General features: G+C 42.7%; 1 protein-coding gene across 1 annotated transcript in view; it reads left to right on the forward strand.

Annotated features, from left to right (window-relative positions):
• Positions 1 to 642: 642 nt before the first annotated feature.
• The window catches only part of GPR149 (G protein-coupled receptor 149), a 179,121-nt gene continuing 164,890 nt past the window's right edge, over positions 643 to 14,873 (forward strand). The window contains exon 1 of the mRNA XM_077290715.1: positions 643 to 1,976. Within this exon, the coding sequence (XP_077146830.1) occupies positions 1,050 to 1,976 (927 nt within the window). The 5' untranslated portion in view covers positions 643 to 1,049. The remainder of the gene's footprint in view (positions 1,977 to 14,873) is intronic.

Genomic DNA, 14,873 nt, shown 5'->3' on the forward strand with positions numbered 1-14,873 from the left:
GGCGTCCAGTATCTTTTTGAAGCTGAAGAAACATACAAATTATTTTGACTGTAATTATTTTACAGGTTGCAGTGAATGCAGCTGATGTCCCTTATCAGAATTGTGGGCTGTAGACATGGATCACTTATAATCATAAAGATTATTATTAGAATGTGACCTTAAAAAATATACGGTAACCTGTCCGTGATTTTTCGATAAGCTGTCCAGAAAAAATAAAGTCATGTTGGCAACCCTGCCTCCATAGCTCATCTGGCTTATTAAATAGTGCTGCAATAAATGACAGAATGTAACCTGTTGATCACTGCAATAATCGCTATCAGACATCCTGTAGGCCACCTGTACACCATAGAAATGCATCTTGTAAACAGTGATAATGGGAATCACAGATGTATTTCTAAAGCAGTGGTTATTTACCACCACAGGATTTATCTAGGAGATGCATCTGAATATCTCAAATAAAGAAGAATTATCTAAAAAATCATTAGGTTTATTTTAAATAATGAGTCTGAATATAAAAGATTCAGTGGCTGAACAGTTGTACAAAGAAGCTCCAGTAATTTTCTGAGAGAAGATTGCGCACATCATCCTCGTGCTTCGAGTTCTCTTCCTATTGAGAGCCGTGGGCAGACTCCACCCTCCTGCAGCTCCGAACAGACTGATTCAAAGAACATCTCACTCTACTACCATCCTCACTGAGCAAACTCGCTCTGATTGTGTCTGGTCCTCAGCCTTCTCCACTTTCACCTCCTCATGTTGTGCGGGATGACCGATTAATGGATGGAGATGCTTCTTCCTTCCCCTGGCCATCCTGAACCTGACAGCTGTGGATACTTCTATAAGGCACCACAAGAGTTCAGCTCTTGAGCACTCTTCTCCTGGACCTAATCTGCAGCCTAAATGGAACTCTTACTACAGTGAAGCCTCAGAAAGCAAAGTTTGGAAAATGGCCATACATCGCCTTCTGAAGGAATTTTAAGGACCTGTGGAGTAGTATGGATGCCTCTATTCCAGTAACCTGTACACATTAAGAGAATATACAATCTAAAGCAATGTCTGTTCCAACAACTCTTCTGTATGCAAACAGCACCAGTAGAAGTATAGAGACACCAAAGTCCCCGGCGACTAGTAACATATTTCTTTTTTGTCTCACATTGACACTGACGTTAATTGTGTTGGTGAGCAGCATTTATTCCCTGTTGTTTTTGGTGAGGATAAAGAATCGGTCTGCGCTGTCTATCTTAGTGGCTTCCTTATGCGTGGACGACTTTCTCTGTGTGGTACCAGCATCTATCTTCATGGTAAAACAATGGACTAATAATCCACTTTCTCAGCCCCTGTGCACGGCCGCAGCTTTCATCTACCTGTTTCAGGGAGTATCAAGCAATTTAAAGGCATCTATAATAATTTCCTATAACTTCTGCACAGTTTCCAAACCCGCAAACTATGAAACTACCAAAATGCCTCCTAAGATATCATGGGCGATTGCCATCTCATGGCTTGTTAGCTTGACAATAAGTGCTTTTCCTTTCTGTGGTTGGGGTGCTTACAGTGCCACGTCTTGGGGATGCCTTATAGACTGCACCAGTTCTTACGTGCTGTTTTTATTTGCTTTTTACTCTTTCTGCTTTTGTGTTCTGACTGTCTTCTCCGTCCCTCTCACCCACCAGTTGCTCTGCTCGGATAACCAGGAACATCTTCTATATTTCAATTATAGAGATATTGCAAAAGGTTATCTTACCCCTAATACACCTGTGGGCAGCAACGCCTCATCTATGTCTCCAGATAATCCTGCTGGAAAAACCTTGAAGAATTTCAATGAGACCTGTGTGAGCTCAGAGGCTGTGTACAAGAAGAGTCTGGGTGACGATCGCCCAAGCTCCATGAGGGGAAGCAGGAGTGTGACCATACTCTTTGCCCAGAAGCGCTTTTCCCTGATACTTGCTCTGACTAAAGTCATTCTCTGGCTTCCGATCATGGTAAAAACATGCTCTTTCATACTACAATACAGTGTCAATATATGGCTTCATTATTCTTTATTCATTGTTAAGCATTTTTTTAGCATTCGCTATTAATATATGAAATAGAGAGTAGAAATGACGAACCTACTGGTTCTGTGAACAGATGCGGCTATGACAGAGTTAAATGCTTGTGGTATGCCACTCTGTATTGCTCATTGAAAGTAAAAGCCATTTACTGCTTTTTTTTATGTGTCGGCAACCTTGACATGTCACAAAGGCATTGCTCCAACAGTGAACTGCAGGAAATATATGTTTTATTAAGTACTCGCCTGTCAGTGATGGCTGCAGTGCTACATATTAATGTGAGCAGATGTTTCTTTAGAGGAAAAGGTTAATTAAATAGGAACAGAGTTAGCCTGGCTCCAGCGTAGAAGACCTTGGATGACGAGGAACATTACATGAATAATAAAATGTATAATAATGAATTTACCATAACTATCAGTGGGGAACAACTCAGGAGCAGGAAAGAAAATCATAGTGAATGACGCAAGTTTGCCCGCCACCTTTATAAAGCATCTAGAAACCATTCTTATGTTTTTCCAGTAAATCCAAATGCAACATATTTTATCTGAAAGGGATATTCTGGTAAGTAGAAATTTGGTCCAACTGCTGAGATCCCCACCAATCACCATTCCATTCATTTTCTAAAGTACTCGGCTATTTGTAGCAGGATAAATGGGGCAGCGGTTGACCATGTGTTCTACCGGCCCAGAAATTGTGATCTGTGGTGGTCTAAGTGGATGGAACCCAACTGATCAAGAAATTATCATCAATTCTGTGGACAGACTATAACTTCTTCTTACAGAAATACCCTTTTATTAAACCGTCATCCAAAATTAGAAGGCAATAGAGCAGGACACCGACATAACTACATCACAGCAACATTTTCAGGGAAAATTGAATACACCACCTACAAATGTTTGCACAATTTGAAAATCATGTTGCTCAATAATGGGCCGCACTTAATTCATGCTGTCCTGAAACTTGCTGCTTAAAGTGTATGGATTTTTAATTAATAAATTCATAGTACAAGTGATAAAAAAAAAACTGTTTAATGTATCTTATCAGAGAAATCTGCTTCTTTCTCCTCCGAGATTGAGCTTTCATTCTCAAAATTCTCAATTCACAGGTAAAATCGGTATCATCTATGAAGACAGATTGTTACATTACTGAGATAGGAAATGGCAGTTACTACTGATAAGATTCTACGAAGAGGGGAAAGAAGAGCTCTGCCTGTAGCTTCCTCTTCCTCCTCTCACTGCCTTCTTCATAGAATCTCATCAGTAGCAACTGCCAACTCCTATCTCAGTAATGGGAAAGTCTGAATACATTTTAGCTGTGATTTAATAATTTTGAAAATGAAAGATAAGTCCAGCTGGAGAAAGAATTTGATTTATTTGATAAGATATATGACAAAGATTATTATTCTCATATGTAGTAAATAAAAATACTTTGCACTGACGAGGGGTAATACCCCGAAACACTATGTCTGCAAATTGAGATTTTGATTTAGCTTTTATCCTAATATTGTCACATTAAAGGTCCGTTAAAGGGTCGATAGTGTCATGTAGGATAGCTGCTTCCAACTTGTGGCGCTATAGAGTTCAAGTCCTCTTCCTCTCTGAATAGACAATTTGTAGTTTAAAATCTTAGTGAATGACGCAAGTTTGTCTACCACATTTGTAAAACATCTAGAAACCATTTTTATGTCTATGTTCCAGTAAATCCAGATACAACATATTATTTATCTGAAAGGGATATTCTAGTCAATAGAAAATTTGGTCCAACTGCTGAGACCTCCACCAATCACCATTCCAATCATTTTCTAATGTGCTTGGCTATTTCCAGCAGGATAAATGGAGCAGTGGTTGAGCATGCGCTCTGCCACACCAGAAATTGTGATCAGTGGTGGTCTAAGTGGATGGAGCCCAACGGATCAAGAAATTATCATTAATTCTGTGGACAGACGATAACTTCTTCTTACGGAAATACCCTTTAATTAAATAAACGTCCAGTCCTAGGCAAATTTGCATATTAAATAAAAATAGAAGCTGAAACGGTGGTTACACATTAAGGTCAGATTCAGATGACCATAGACCTATGCACCATGGAGTAACTTTAAGCTTCTGAAGTCCAATGGAAAATATCCAATAGTCTTTTCATATGGGACAAAGGGATCTTTGAGGCCCCCTTAGGTTTCAGGGCAATTGCAATCCCTGCACCTAGTATAGTTACACCCCTGCCTATGCCTATTGCTAGTCCTGTTTTGGTATAACCGTGGATGAAACAGGTGTTGTGGCCATGGTATTGATGCTTGAATGTAACACTATGGCTGTATGAAACTGGCCATGGCTTGTAAAGAAAAGGCACTTCACACGTGCCATCAGTGTGTTCATTCCAATGTGCCAACATAAAGGTTCCTTGTCTTTCATTTTTTCTGTCGGAGATACAACATCTTTTAAGATTTATCATTAATACCTCGTGAAGCAAAAGGGCCTGCCATTGTAAGTTGTGCTTATTGACATTGGCGGTTGACGGAGATGTTTGTTGTGCTCAATGTAGAAGTGGATCAACAAGTGTATTGTCCTAGATCTAATGGTCCTGTGTGGAAACAAAAAATGCATTTAGTAAAAGCAGAATTGAGATTACAATGATATACTGTACAGTGATTTTGGTGCCAATGATGTCTTAACAAATTTATATTAAAGGGAATCTGTCATCAGGTTTTTGCTATCTCATTTGAGAGCAGCATATTGTAGGCAAAAATAAGCTGAATCCAACGATGTAACACTTAGATTACTGGGTGCACAATCAGAGGTTATAAATTTAGCAGTGGTACAGAGCTCAAAAAGCTAACCCAGCCTGCAGTAGATTCTCTGTGTACAAAGTCCATAGACAGTGAACTGCTTGTCACAGGAGGGGGCGTGGTTGGACCTGCAAGCATGTAGCTAGTCACAGCAATGATAACCTCCTGATGCCAAAACAATCATTGCAGGTAAACAAAACCTCAAAACTTGATAAGAGAGGCATCTCTGAAACCTCTGTTTTTAACCCCTACATCATGCTGTCTTCACCTTATGTAGCGCCCCCACTGCCGCAGGGCCGAGGGGTACCCAATACCGGGCCTCTGAGTCTCTGTCCTGGGGTTGTCACGGTGGCTAGACCCGGTCCGTGAGCCTACTGAGGGGTGCCCAATGAAAGGTGTGGGTGGTGATGATGTTATGGTGCGGTGCAGGCCGCAGTAAATAACGAGGACACCGGGTTGCAGTCTCTTTACCTCTTTACTGAAGGCTTCAGGATCCTCAGTCTGGAATACGGTTAACCGGGCTGCGCAAGTCCGGCCGGTCCGATGGCACCTCCAGAGTTCCCTTTGCAGGTGGAAATCTGTGCCTACCTTCTAGCGCTTGTGTGTTGTGGTCCTCCCCTGCTGTGCTTACGGGATAGTCCCCACAACTGTTGTGTCTGTTTCTGAAGTTCCCTCACAACTCGATTATGATGTTCTTCTTCGTCCCCCAGATGATATGGCTAGGATGCACCCATATGAAGGGTAGGCTCGGAGCTCTTCCTGGACCCTAGTGTCGCCCCTCTCCTGTTGTTGCCCCCTATGTCTTCTTAGGTGATTTGGGTGAGACAGCCCGCCTATAACTGACTGTCCTGCCGTAGGTTTGAAGTTAGGCCTGGAGCTCTATACTTCCTCAGCGTTCCGGCCACCGGCTGCGCGCCTCAGTAGGATGTTGCCTCATCTTACAGCACGACTCCTACTGGTGTTTCTCCTTGTTGCGTTGATCTCGTTTCTCACTCAGCACAATAAACCTCACTTCTTGTCCTTTCTTAGGGTACCGCCGCGATCAGGTGCAGGCGCGGTCCCGTAACGTTCTCTCTGTTCGCTAGGCCTCTGTCAGGATCCCACCCCTGACAGGGACCCCCCTGAATCTTCCCCTGCAACACCCTCTGCCACAGGATGTTGCCTGGTTCCAACCCAGTCAGCTTCTGACTAACTTCCTATCCAACCCCCAGTTTTACCAGACTGTGAGGAGTGGCCTAATACATAGCGCCCTTAGCTCCCCCTGGAGGCCAGACTGTGAAGTGTATTGGTGTCTGTGATACCTGGTCAGGTGAACTCCTTCAGTGCCATCAGACGTACCATAGCCCCCCTTAGCGGCGGAGCATCAGTACTGCAACGACCAGGACTCTGAGGCGCTGCACTTACATAAACACCTGCTGACAGATTCCCTTTAAGTTTATGGCGCTATTAAGAATATGATTTTGGTTTTGGCAGATTGGCTCTAGTTTCTGAGATATTTAAAAGTTAATTAATTAATTAACTTAATTAATTAATGAAGAATTCTGGCTTCAAAAAGTCTCTTTTATAGCATTGTAAGACTACAAATTTAAATACAAAATAATTGTATGGGATATTTACCTAAGACACTGTTAAAGAGTAAAAAGACTGATCAATAGGCCAAAAGCTGTTGCATTTGTTATCACACACAAGTCGCATTGGGGGAATGCATTATTTTCCTGGATGAAATACTGTATCTCAAAAATCAGAACCAATTCAGCAATGTAAAAGGATTTTTGAATTCATCACCCTCAAAATACCCTAAATGTACTCAAAAAAACCCTGGCACCTGAACAAAAAATGTTTTTGTAGACCTGTGTTATATATTACCACAGTTAAATTGAGTCTGTCACTCCCAAAATCGTATATGAGCTGCAGCCACCGGCATCAGGGGCTTATCTACAGCATTCTGTAATGCTGTAGATAAGCCCCCGATGTAACCTGAAAGATGAGAAATAAAGGTTATATTATACTCACCCAAGGGTGGTCCTGGTGCGGACCGTGTCCGACGGGCGTCACGGTCCAGCACCTCCTATCTTCATACGATGACATCCTCTTCTTGTCTTCTTGCCGCGGCTCCGGTGCAGGCGTACTTTGTCTGCCCTGTTGAGGGCAGAGCAAAGTACTGCAGTGTGCAGGCGCCGGGAAAGGTCAGAGAGGCCCGGCTCACCATGTGGTCGCTCGCCGTGTGGCAGATCATTGCTTGGGCTGATGCCCTCCGTACTGGTGTGAAATGGATAAGGGAATCTCAGGAGAAGTGAGCTCACACAGGGAGGATGCTGTGTTATCGCAAGAGGCAATACGACCCCGTAATGTACTGCAGGATGTAGGAGAAAGCATAGGGAGAGCGGAGAATATGAACTGTATGGAACGTAATGCTGATGATGTAACTGAATGTGCTGCGACAAGCAAATAGTAAACTTCATCGTTTTAAGTTTAAAAAGGACTCTGTCGCTTATAGTACAATTGAAGTAGCAGAACTTCAGTCAGCCCGGTGGGACCCAAAGGGTGAAGCGAAAGGTATGCTGTAGAAGGAACATTGTTTGCATGTAACTGGGGGCCAGAGGGCACGTAACCAGTTGTCCTCAGCCACGACTACGGCCCTGGCCTTGCCTTTTACACTGTCCTCATCACTTTGCTGTGGGGAGCCGGCTGTCAATCACATTATTCATGCCCCATCGACAGCAGCCTGGAAGAAGAAGAGCTTCTCTGTTGACGTGGAGCAGCAGAAACTTCACATAAGGCCTTGCTGTTCTGTCTTACACTATGTACTTTCGGTGGCCAAGAGTCAAACCCCCAAAGATCTGATATATAGTCAATAAAAAGAGTCAACACGCCCCTGTTAAAATTCCACGTTTTTGGCATGTAAAAAATCATACCAAGAAGAATCATTTCAGAACTTTTTCAAAATGTAATATCTTTCATAATCTGGAAAAAGAAAAAAAGAATTAAAATAATGTGGTTGCAAAAATATGCACACCCTTAAACTAATACTTTGTTAAAGTACCCCTTGAATTTACGATAGCATACAGTTTTTCGGGGTAAGAGTGTATCAGCATGGGAAATCTAGAATAGGCAATTTTTGACCATTCTTTCCTGCAGTAGATCCCAATCTCTCAGATTGTGAGGACATCTCCTGTCTACTATCCTCTTCAGGTCAACCAAAGCATGGATTTTCAAATGGAATAAGGTCTTGGCTGTTGGTCATGCTGAAAGATGAAACCTCTCTTCATCTTCAGCTTTTTAGCCGACACCTCAAGGTTTTAATGTAAAATTTACTGATATTTGAAACTTTTCATAATTCCTCCACCTTGACTAAATGGTTGGAACTATGGATCTGCTTAACAAACAGCTCCAAAATATATTACTTCCTCCATCAAGCTTATCTGTGTGTATGGTGTTCTTTTGGTGATGCGCAGTGCTGCCTTTGCACCAAACATGCCTTTTTGGAATTATGATCAAAACGTTCATTCTTGTTCTCATCAGACCATAACATGTTTTCCCACATGCTTTTCCACGTCTTGATGTAAGTTTTGGCAAAACATAGCTGAGCTTGGATGTTTTGGTTTTTAAGAAGAGACTTCCATCTTGCCGTGCCACCCCACAGGCCAGACAGTATGAAGATCACAGGAGATTGTTGTCTCAAACAGTACACAAACAGTACTCCTGCAGCTCCGTTAATGCTGCTGTTAGCCTCTTGGAAGCCTCTCAGAACAATTTTCTTTTTGACTTTTCATCAATTTTTGAGGGAAGACCAATTTTAGGCAATATCACTCTTGTTCCATATTTAAGCCACTTCTTGATAACAGTCTTCTGTGGTATTTTTAACGCCTTGGAATATTTTTGTTCCCTTCTCCTAACAGATAACATTCAGCAATGAGATCCATTTGCTGTTTTATAAGCTGTTTATAGACCAAGCTTTTTCTTTAAATTGCAACTAAAAACAAGGCAGGAAAATGCTGCCAGAACAGAACTTCTGGGGTTAATCAGAATCACTGGCAGCTGTGGTGTACTGACAAATATTTAAAGATGTACTCCTATCAAAAATGTTAACATTTTGTAAGGAGGCAAATGGCCGCGTAATCGATGGGTGGTATGTGAAACAGAGATGGCTGCTCTCTGTGATTTGATCTGGAGTATTTTCTTTAGTGCACGTAAGCACTAAGATGTCGTTTGGTGCACCTGGGTCCAGGTTGCGGGTAGCTATGAGAGATGGGTGGGTTTGGCTACCACATACCTCACCTCTGGGTGTGGTTGCAGCCTATATAATGTAGGCTGTTATTTGGCACATGGTCTGTGTGTTGGGAGGGAGAAGGCCTCCTGTGTGTGTGGCTTCAGACAGAGTGCTGAAAATTACCCCAGCCTGTGTGCCCACAGGCCTGGTGGAGCAGAGCCCTGCTCTGGACATTTATGCTTTGGTTTTTTTTGCCTGATCTAAAGGCTGTTTACCTTTTGTTTGTGCTTCTGGGTTTATGAAGCAATGAACCCACAGGAACTTTTAAAGGAATGTGCCTCTTGTTTTCCTCCTGTCGCACCCGACTGAGTACAACCCCAACAATTTTTATCCTTTTAATATATTGCAGTCATCATACAGCGATGTGTACTTACAATTGCTCATTTTGCCTTTCTATCTCTTTTCAATTAGGTCTATGACATGAGGTGATTAAAAAATGATTAGCTGAATCATTCTAAGCTCTATGTACAAACAGGGAGGTCAATTTTGTCTGTATGACACCAGTCACTGCAAAAGTCAATGGCAGGGGGAGGAGTGTAGCATCTGGGTCAGGAGTTGAAGAGAGGAAAGATTTCTGCAGGGTCAAAAGACTTTCTGTTTCTACATAGCGCACAGAAAGCAGAATAATTAACTTGGTAGAAAGGCAAAATGAGCAATTGTAAGTTCTAGGGATAATCGAACCCCAAATGTAAAGGTCAGGATTAGGGTTGAGCGAAAGATTGGACAAATTCAAAAATCGCCGACTTTCGGAAAAGTCGGGTTTCATGAAACCCAACCCGATCTTCGCGCCAAAGTCGCGTTTCATATGACGCGTTCAGCACCATTTTTCAGCCAATGAAGGAGGACGCAGAGCGTGGGCAGCGTGATGACATAGGTCTCGGTCCCCACCATCTTAGAGAAGGGCATGACAGTGATTGGCTTGCTTTCTGCGGCGTCACAGGGGCTATAAAGGGGCGTGCACGCAGACCGCCATCTTACTTCTGCCGATCTTAGCATAGGAGAGGTTGCTGCAGCTTCATCAGAAGAAGGAATATAGTTAGGGAGGGAAGATTAACCCCCAAACTGCTTGTGCTGTAGCGATTTCCACTGTCCAACACCACCTTTTTCTTGCAGGGACAGTGGAGGCTATATTTTTGTGCATCAGCTCTGTAGCTTATTAGGCTGCCTTATAAGGCTCCCTGATAGCTGCATTGCTGTTTGCACCACTGCTGTGCAAACCAACTGCTTTTTTAAAAGCAAAAATCCTGTTGCTCCTTTCTGCACAGTTATCTTGTTTATTTGTACACACTTTTGTGTGCAGAAGTCCTTTTTATTGCTGCCATACTTGTCCTGAGCTCATTGTAGGGAGATTGAAATTGTACTACAGTCCTTGTATTTTTTCATACATCTTCCAGCCACTTTCTGCCTCTTACATTGTGTTGTTTTATACACTGGGCCTGAGTTTTGGTTCAGTCTCCAAAAAAAAAAGTGAGATTCAAATTCTCACAAAGTGGATATACTTCAGTCCTGTTAGTTTATCGTATATCAGCCAGCCACTTTCTGCCACTTACATTGTGTTGTTTTATACACTGGGCCTGAGTTTTGGTTCAGTCTCCCAATAGTGTTGAGCATTCCAATACCGCAAGTATCGGGTATCGGCCGATATTTGCTGTATCGGAATTCCGATACCGAGTTCCGATATTTTTGTGATATCGGAAATCGGAATCGGAAGTTCCCAGTGTATGGTTCCCAGGTTCTGGAGGAGAGGAGACTCTCCTTCAGGCCATGGGATCCATATTCATGTAAAAAATAAAGAATAAAAATAAAAAATATGGATATACTCACCCCTCCGGCGGACCCTGGACCTTGGCGATGTAACCGGCAGCCTCCGTTCCTAAGAATGCAGTGAGTGTAGGACCTGCGATGACGTCGCGGCTTGTGATTGGTCGCGTGATCGGTAACATGAGCGGTCACGCGACCAATCACAAGCTGCGACGTCATCGAAGGTCCTTTTCTCTGCATTCTTAGGAACGGAGGCTGCCGGTTACATCGCTAAGGTCCAGGGGCCGTCGGTGGGTGAGTATATCCATATTTTTTATTTTTATTCTTTATTTTTTACATGAATATGGATCCCAGGGCCTGAAGGAGAGTTTCCTCTCCTTCAGACCCTGGGAACCATCCAGGATACCTTCCGATATTTGTGTCCCATTGACTTGTATTGGTATCGGGTATCGGTATCGGCGAGATCCGATATTTTGCCGGTATCGGCCGATCCAATCCGATACCGATACTTTCGAATATCGGAAGGTATTGCTCAACACTATCTCCCAAAAAAAAGTGAGATTCAAATTCTCACAAAGTGGATATACTTCAGTCCTGTTAGTTTGTCATATATCAGCCAGCCACTTTCTGCCACATACATTGTGTTGTTTTATGCACAGGGCCTGAGTTTTGGTTCAGTCTCTGAAAAAAAGGGAGATTTAAATTCTCAACAAGTTTATATACACCTTCTACCTTGTTTTACAGTGCCATATAACGGTTGTTATTTTGGTTAGATTTTCCAAAAAAGTCTGGTGGAAGAGCCCGTGGGCGGTGGTTGCCAGCTAGTACTGATGGTGGTGGTGGTTATGCATCTGGTGGGAGTGGCAAAAGCACAATAGTACCTAAGGCTGGAGGTGTTGAGCCAGCGTCATCGTCTAGCTACACAAGGCCTCGAAGGCTCCCTTATCTGGGAGTAGGAAAACAGCTTTTAAATCCGGAGCAGTAGGAAAAAGGTTTGGCTTTCCTTACTGAATTAGCCTCTAGCTCTTTCGCCTCCTCTTCAGAAAGTTCCAAATATAAAAGCAGCGAGTCGTCAGTGGATGCTCCCGGTCAGGAACAAGACATTTCCTTGTGTCCATCTGCACAATCCACATATAAGAAAAGATGAGGGCACTCACCAGTCTTCACGAGATTCAAACCTTTATTGATAACATGTCCAAATAAAATTCATGGCCGGAGGTGAGAGAGCTGCAGCTCGTGTGAGCAGGGGAGAACAGGGACGACGGCCGTTTCGCGCTGTGCTTGCACTTCTACGGGTCAGTTTGTGCAAAGGTAAGGTGGCGGAAATATAGTGCCGGCCATGACACCTCCCCCCACCAACCAAAACCCTCCCACAACCTTAAAATACACTAACTATTAAAAGCACACATAAAAACAAAACAGAAAAAATAGAATACTATAAATTACTTTAGATATTGCACATCACGGCTAATAATACAAGCATTTGCTGTTATTCCCGAGAAACTGATCCAACCAATTACAAACTGTATTATATCTCTTACATTGTTCATCAAATAATTTTACAAGAACTTCAGGCTATATTACTATCTAATTTATAAGAATACAGACATGTCCACCCTATCATTAAAACCCAGAGGTCCCAACGCGTTACTACGCATAATCCACCTAGCCTCACACCTAAGGAGCAAATTGTCCAGATCACCCCCTTTAACTGGTAGACTCACTTTCTCAATTCCCACAAAGGTAAGGCTTTCCGTATTGCCCCCAATTTTTTTCTTTTATGTGGGTGATTAGACGTGGTACACCCTTACCTGTTACCACCGACCTGCAATGTTCACGACACTGGACATACATCGATCGAATCGTCTTACCTATATAATAATGCCTGCAGGGGCAAAAGACCACGTAAACTACGTGGTCTGTTTTGCATGTAATAAAATCGTTAACGTAGAACCCGATCTGTTACATGTTGTCTACAAAACGAACAGTGCCCGCACCTAAAATTCCCTTTCGGAACCGTGGAGTTCAACCAATTCTGATTTGACCTAGTGATGTGGTTTTTCACTAATTTGTCTCTCAATCTGACACTGCGTTTATTGGCTATCAACGGGCCTCTGGCTGCAACCTCCGCCAAATCCTTATCTCGCCCTAAGATATGCCAATTCTTTTTGATAGCCAACCGTATCTGTCGATACTGTATGCAAAACAAAAAGTGAATCTTTTCCCTACATTAAAATTTTGGCTGGGTGATATATATTCACTCCCCATTTTTCTCTCATTAGCCACTCTATCTTTTGCTAACCCTAGTAAATTACCTGGGTAACCCCTCTGTTCAAATCAATAAAAACCTGAGCGATGGGGTGGGCACTTGTGTTAGTTCATTGGAATTATTACCTACAACAGAGACTGAAACTCTTGAAGTATCGACCCCTTTAGGAGAAAGATCCGGAGGGGCAGAAGGAAGAGCCGGTATAGGCAAGCAGCACAAACAGAAGCATGTCGCCTGGACTCGGAGATATTAAGTGCTTCAGCTGAGGATACAGTGATTAATTTGACTGACCATGTTTTGACTCCGGCTCATCTGTCATTGTTATCGAAGGGTTTGGGGTTCTGCATTCCGCAGGATTTCAACATGACTGATTTCAAAATTGATTTATTCAAATCCATCAGGAAAATCCATCTTTTTAAAGCACTCAATAATAAAGCTGAGGCTGGTAATGTTCCAGAGGGAGAGATTCCATGTTTAATTGGCCCATTGGGGTTTATGGCAGGTACAGGGGCTTTAGCTGATGTGGGAGAGGATGCTAGATTATTGTTGGGCATAAATGAAGATCCTGGTTGTTTCGATCAGCCAGATGGGGATAAGACAGTCCCATTTAGGGGAGGAGTTCCTTCTAGGTTTATGCCGATAGTTTCCCCTGGTAACCTGGTGGATTTACTTGAAGCGCAAGTCATTAAGGATGTAGAGGCACTTATATATCAGAAACCCCCTAGTAATTTGACGATAGAGGAAAACAAAGCCTTGCGGGAGATACGTACTTGGGAAGATACGGTGGTGCGAGCTGCCGATAAGGGGGGCAAAACAGTTTTGCTTCCCAGATCCTACTATGTTGCTGAGGCAAAAGGCAATTATCAGATAGTACGGTATATAGGTTGTTGCCTAGAAGTCCTGTACAAAAGTACAAAATGGAGTTGAGATCCTTTTTGAGGAAATATGTGGAATTAGGCATTATTACACGAAAGAAAGCGGAGAAACTGCTGCCGGAGTACCCCACCAGACCCCACTGGTACCACATTCCTAAATTGCACAAGTCTGTTCTTTGCACTCCAGGACGGCCAATCGTGGCTGGGATAGGGTCGCTCACTGAGCCCCTGTCCCAGTACATTGATTGGTTGTTACGGCTGTTACTTAAGGACGTCCCTGCGTATCTTAAGGATACTAATTCTTTCCTTAAAAGTATTCAAGATTTCAAATGGCAGGATGATTATTCCTTAGCCTCGATAGATATGGGAAGTTTATATACGAGGATTCCTCAGAAGACAGGGGTGGAGGCCATTGAGCAGATTTTGTGCACTACGAATAAAAGCCGTGAATTTATCAGGTTCATATGTGAAGGTTTGGATTTTATCCTTACTCACAATGCATTCATGTTTTTGGATGAATGGTATGTACAGGAAGTGGGGACTGCGATGGGGACACCGGCAGCTTGTACTTTCGACAATTTGTTTTTAGCCCTTTTTGAAGAGAGATATGTTTATGCAGATGATAACAGTTTTTTGCAACATATTAAATTCTACCAAAGATATATCGACGATATAGTAGTGATCTGGGATAGTACAGAGGAGGTTTTCAACAATTTTGTATCTCAACTGAACAGGAATAATAGGATGAATATGGCCTTCACATCAGTGTTTGGAGGGCGACGGTTGGAATTCCTGGATGTTCTAGTTGAGATTAAAGAAGATAGGATTTGTACATCATTGTATCGTAAACCTGTGGCAGCCAACACTATGATGC

The sequence above is a fragment of the Ranitomeya variabilis genome, chromosome 2, assembly GCF_051348905.1.
Source record: "Ranitomeya variabilis isolate aRanVar5 chromosome 2, aRanVar5.hap1, whole genome shotgun sequence".
Classification (NCBI taxonomy): Eukaryota; Metazoa; Chordata; class Amphibia; order Anura; family Dendrobatidae; genus Ranitomeya; species Ranitomeya variabilis.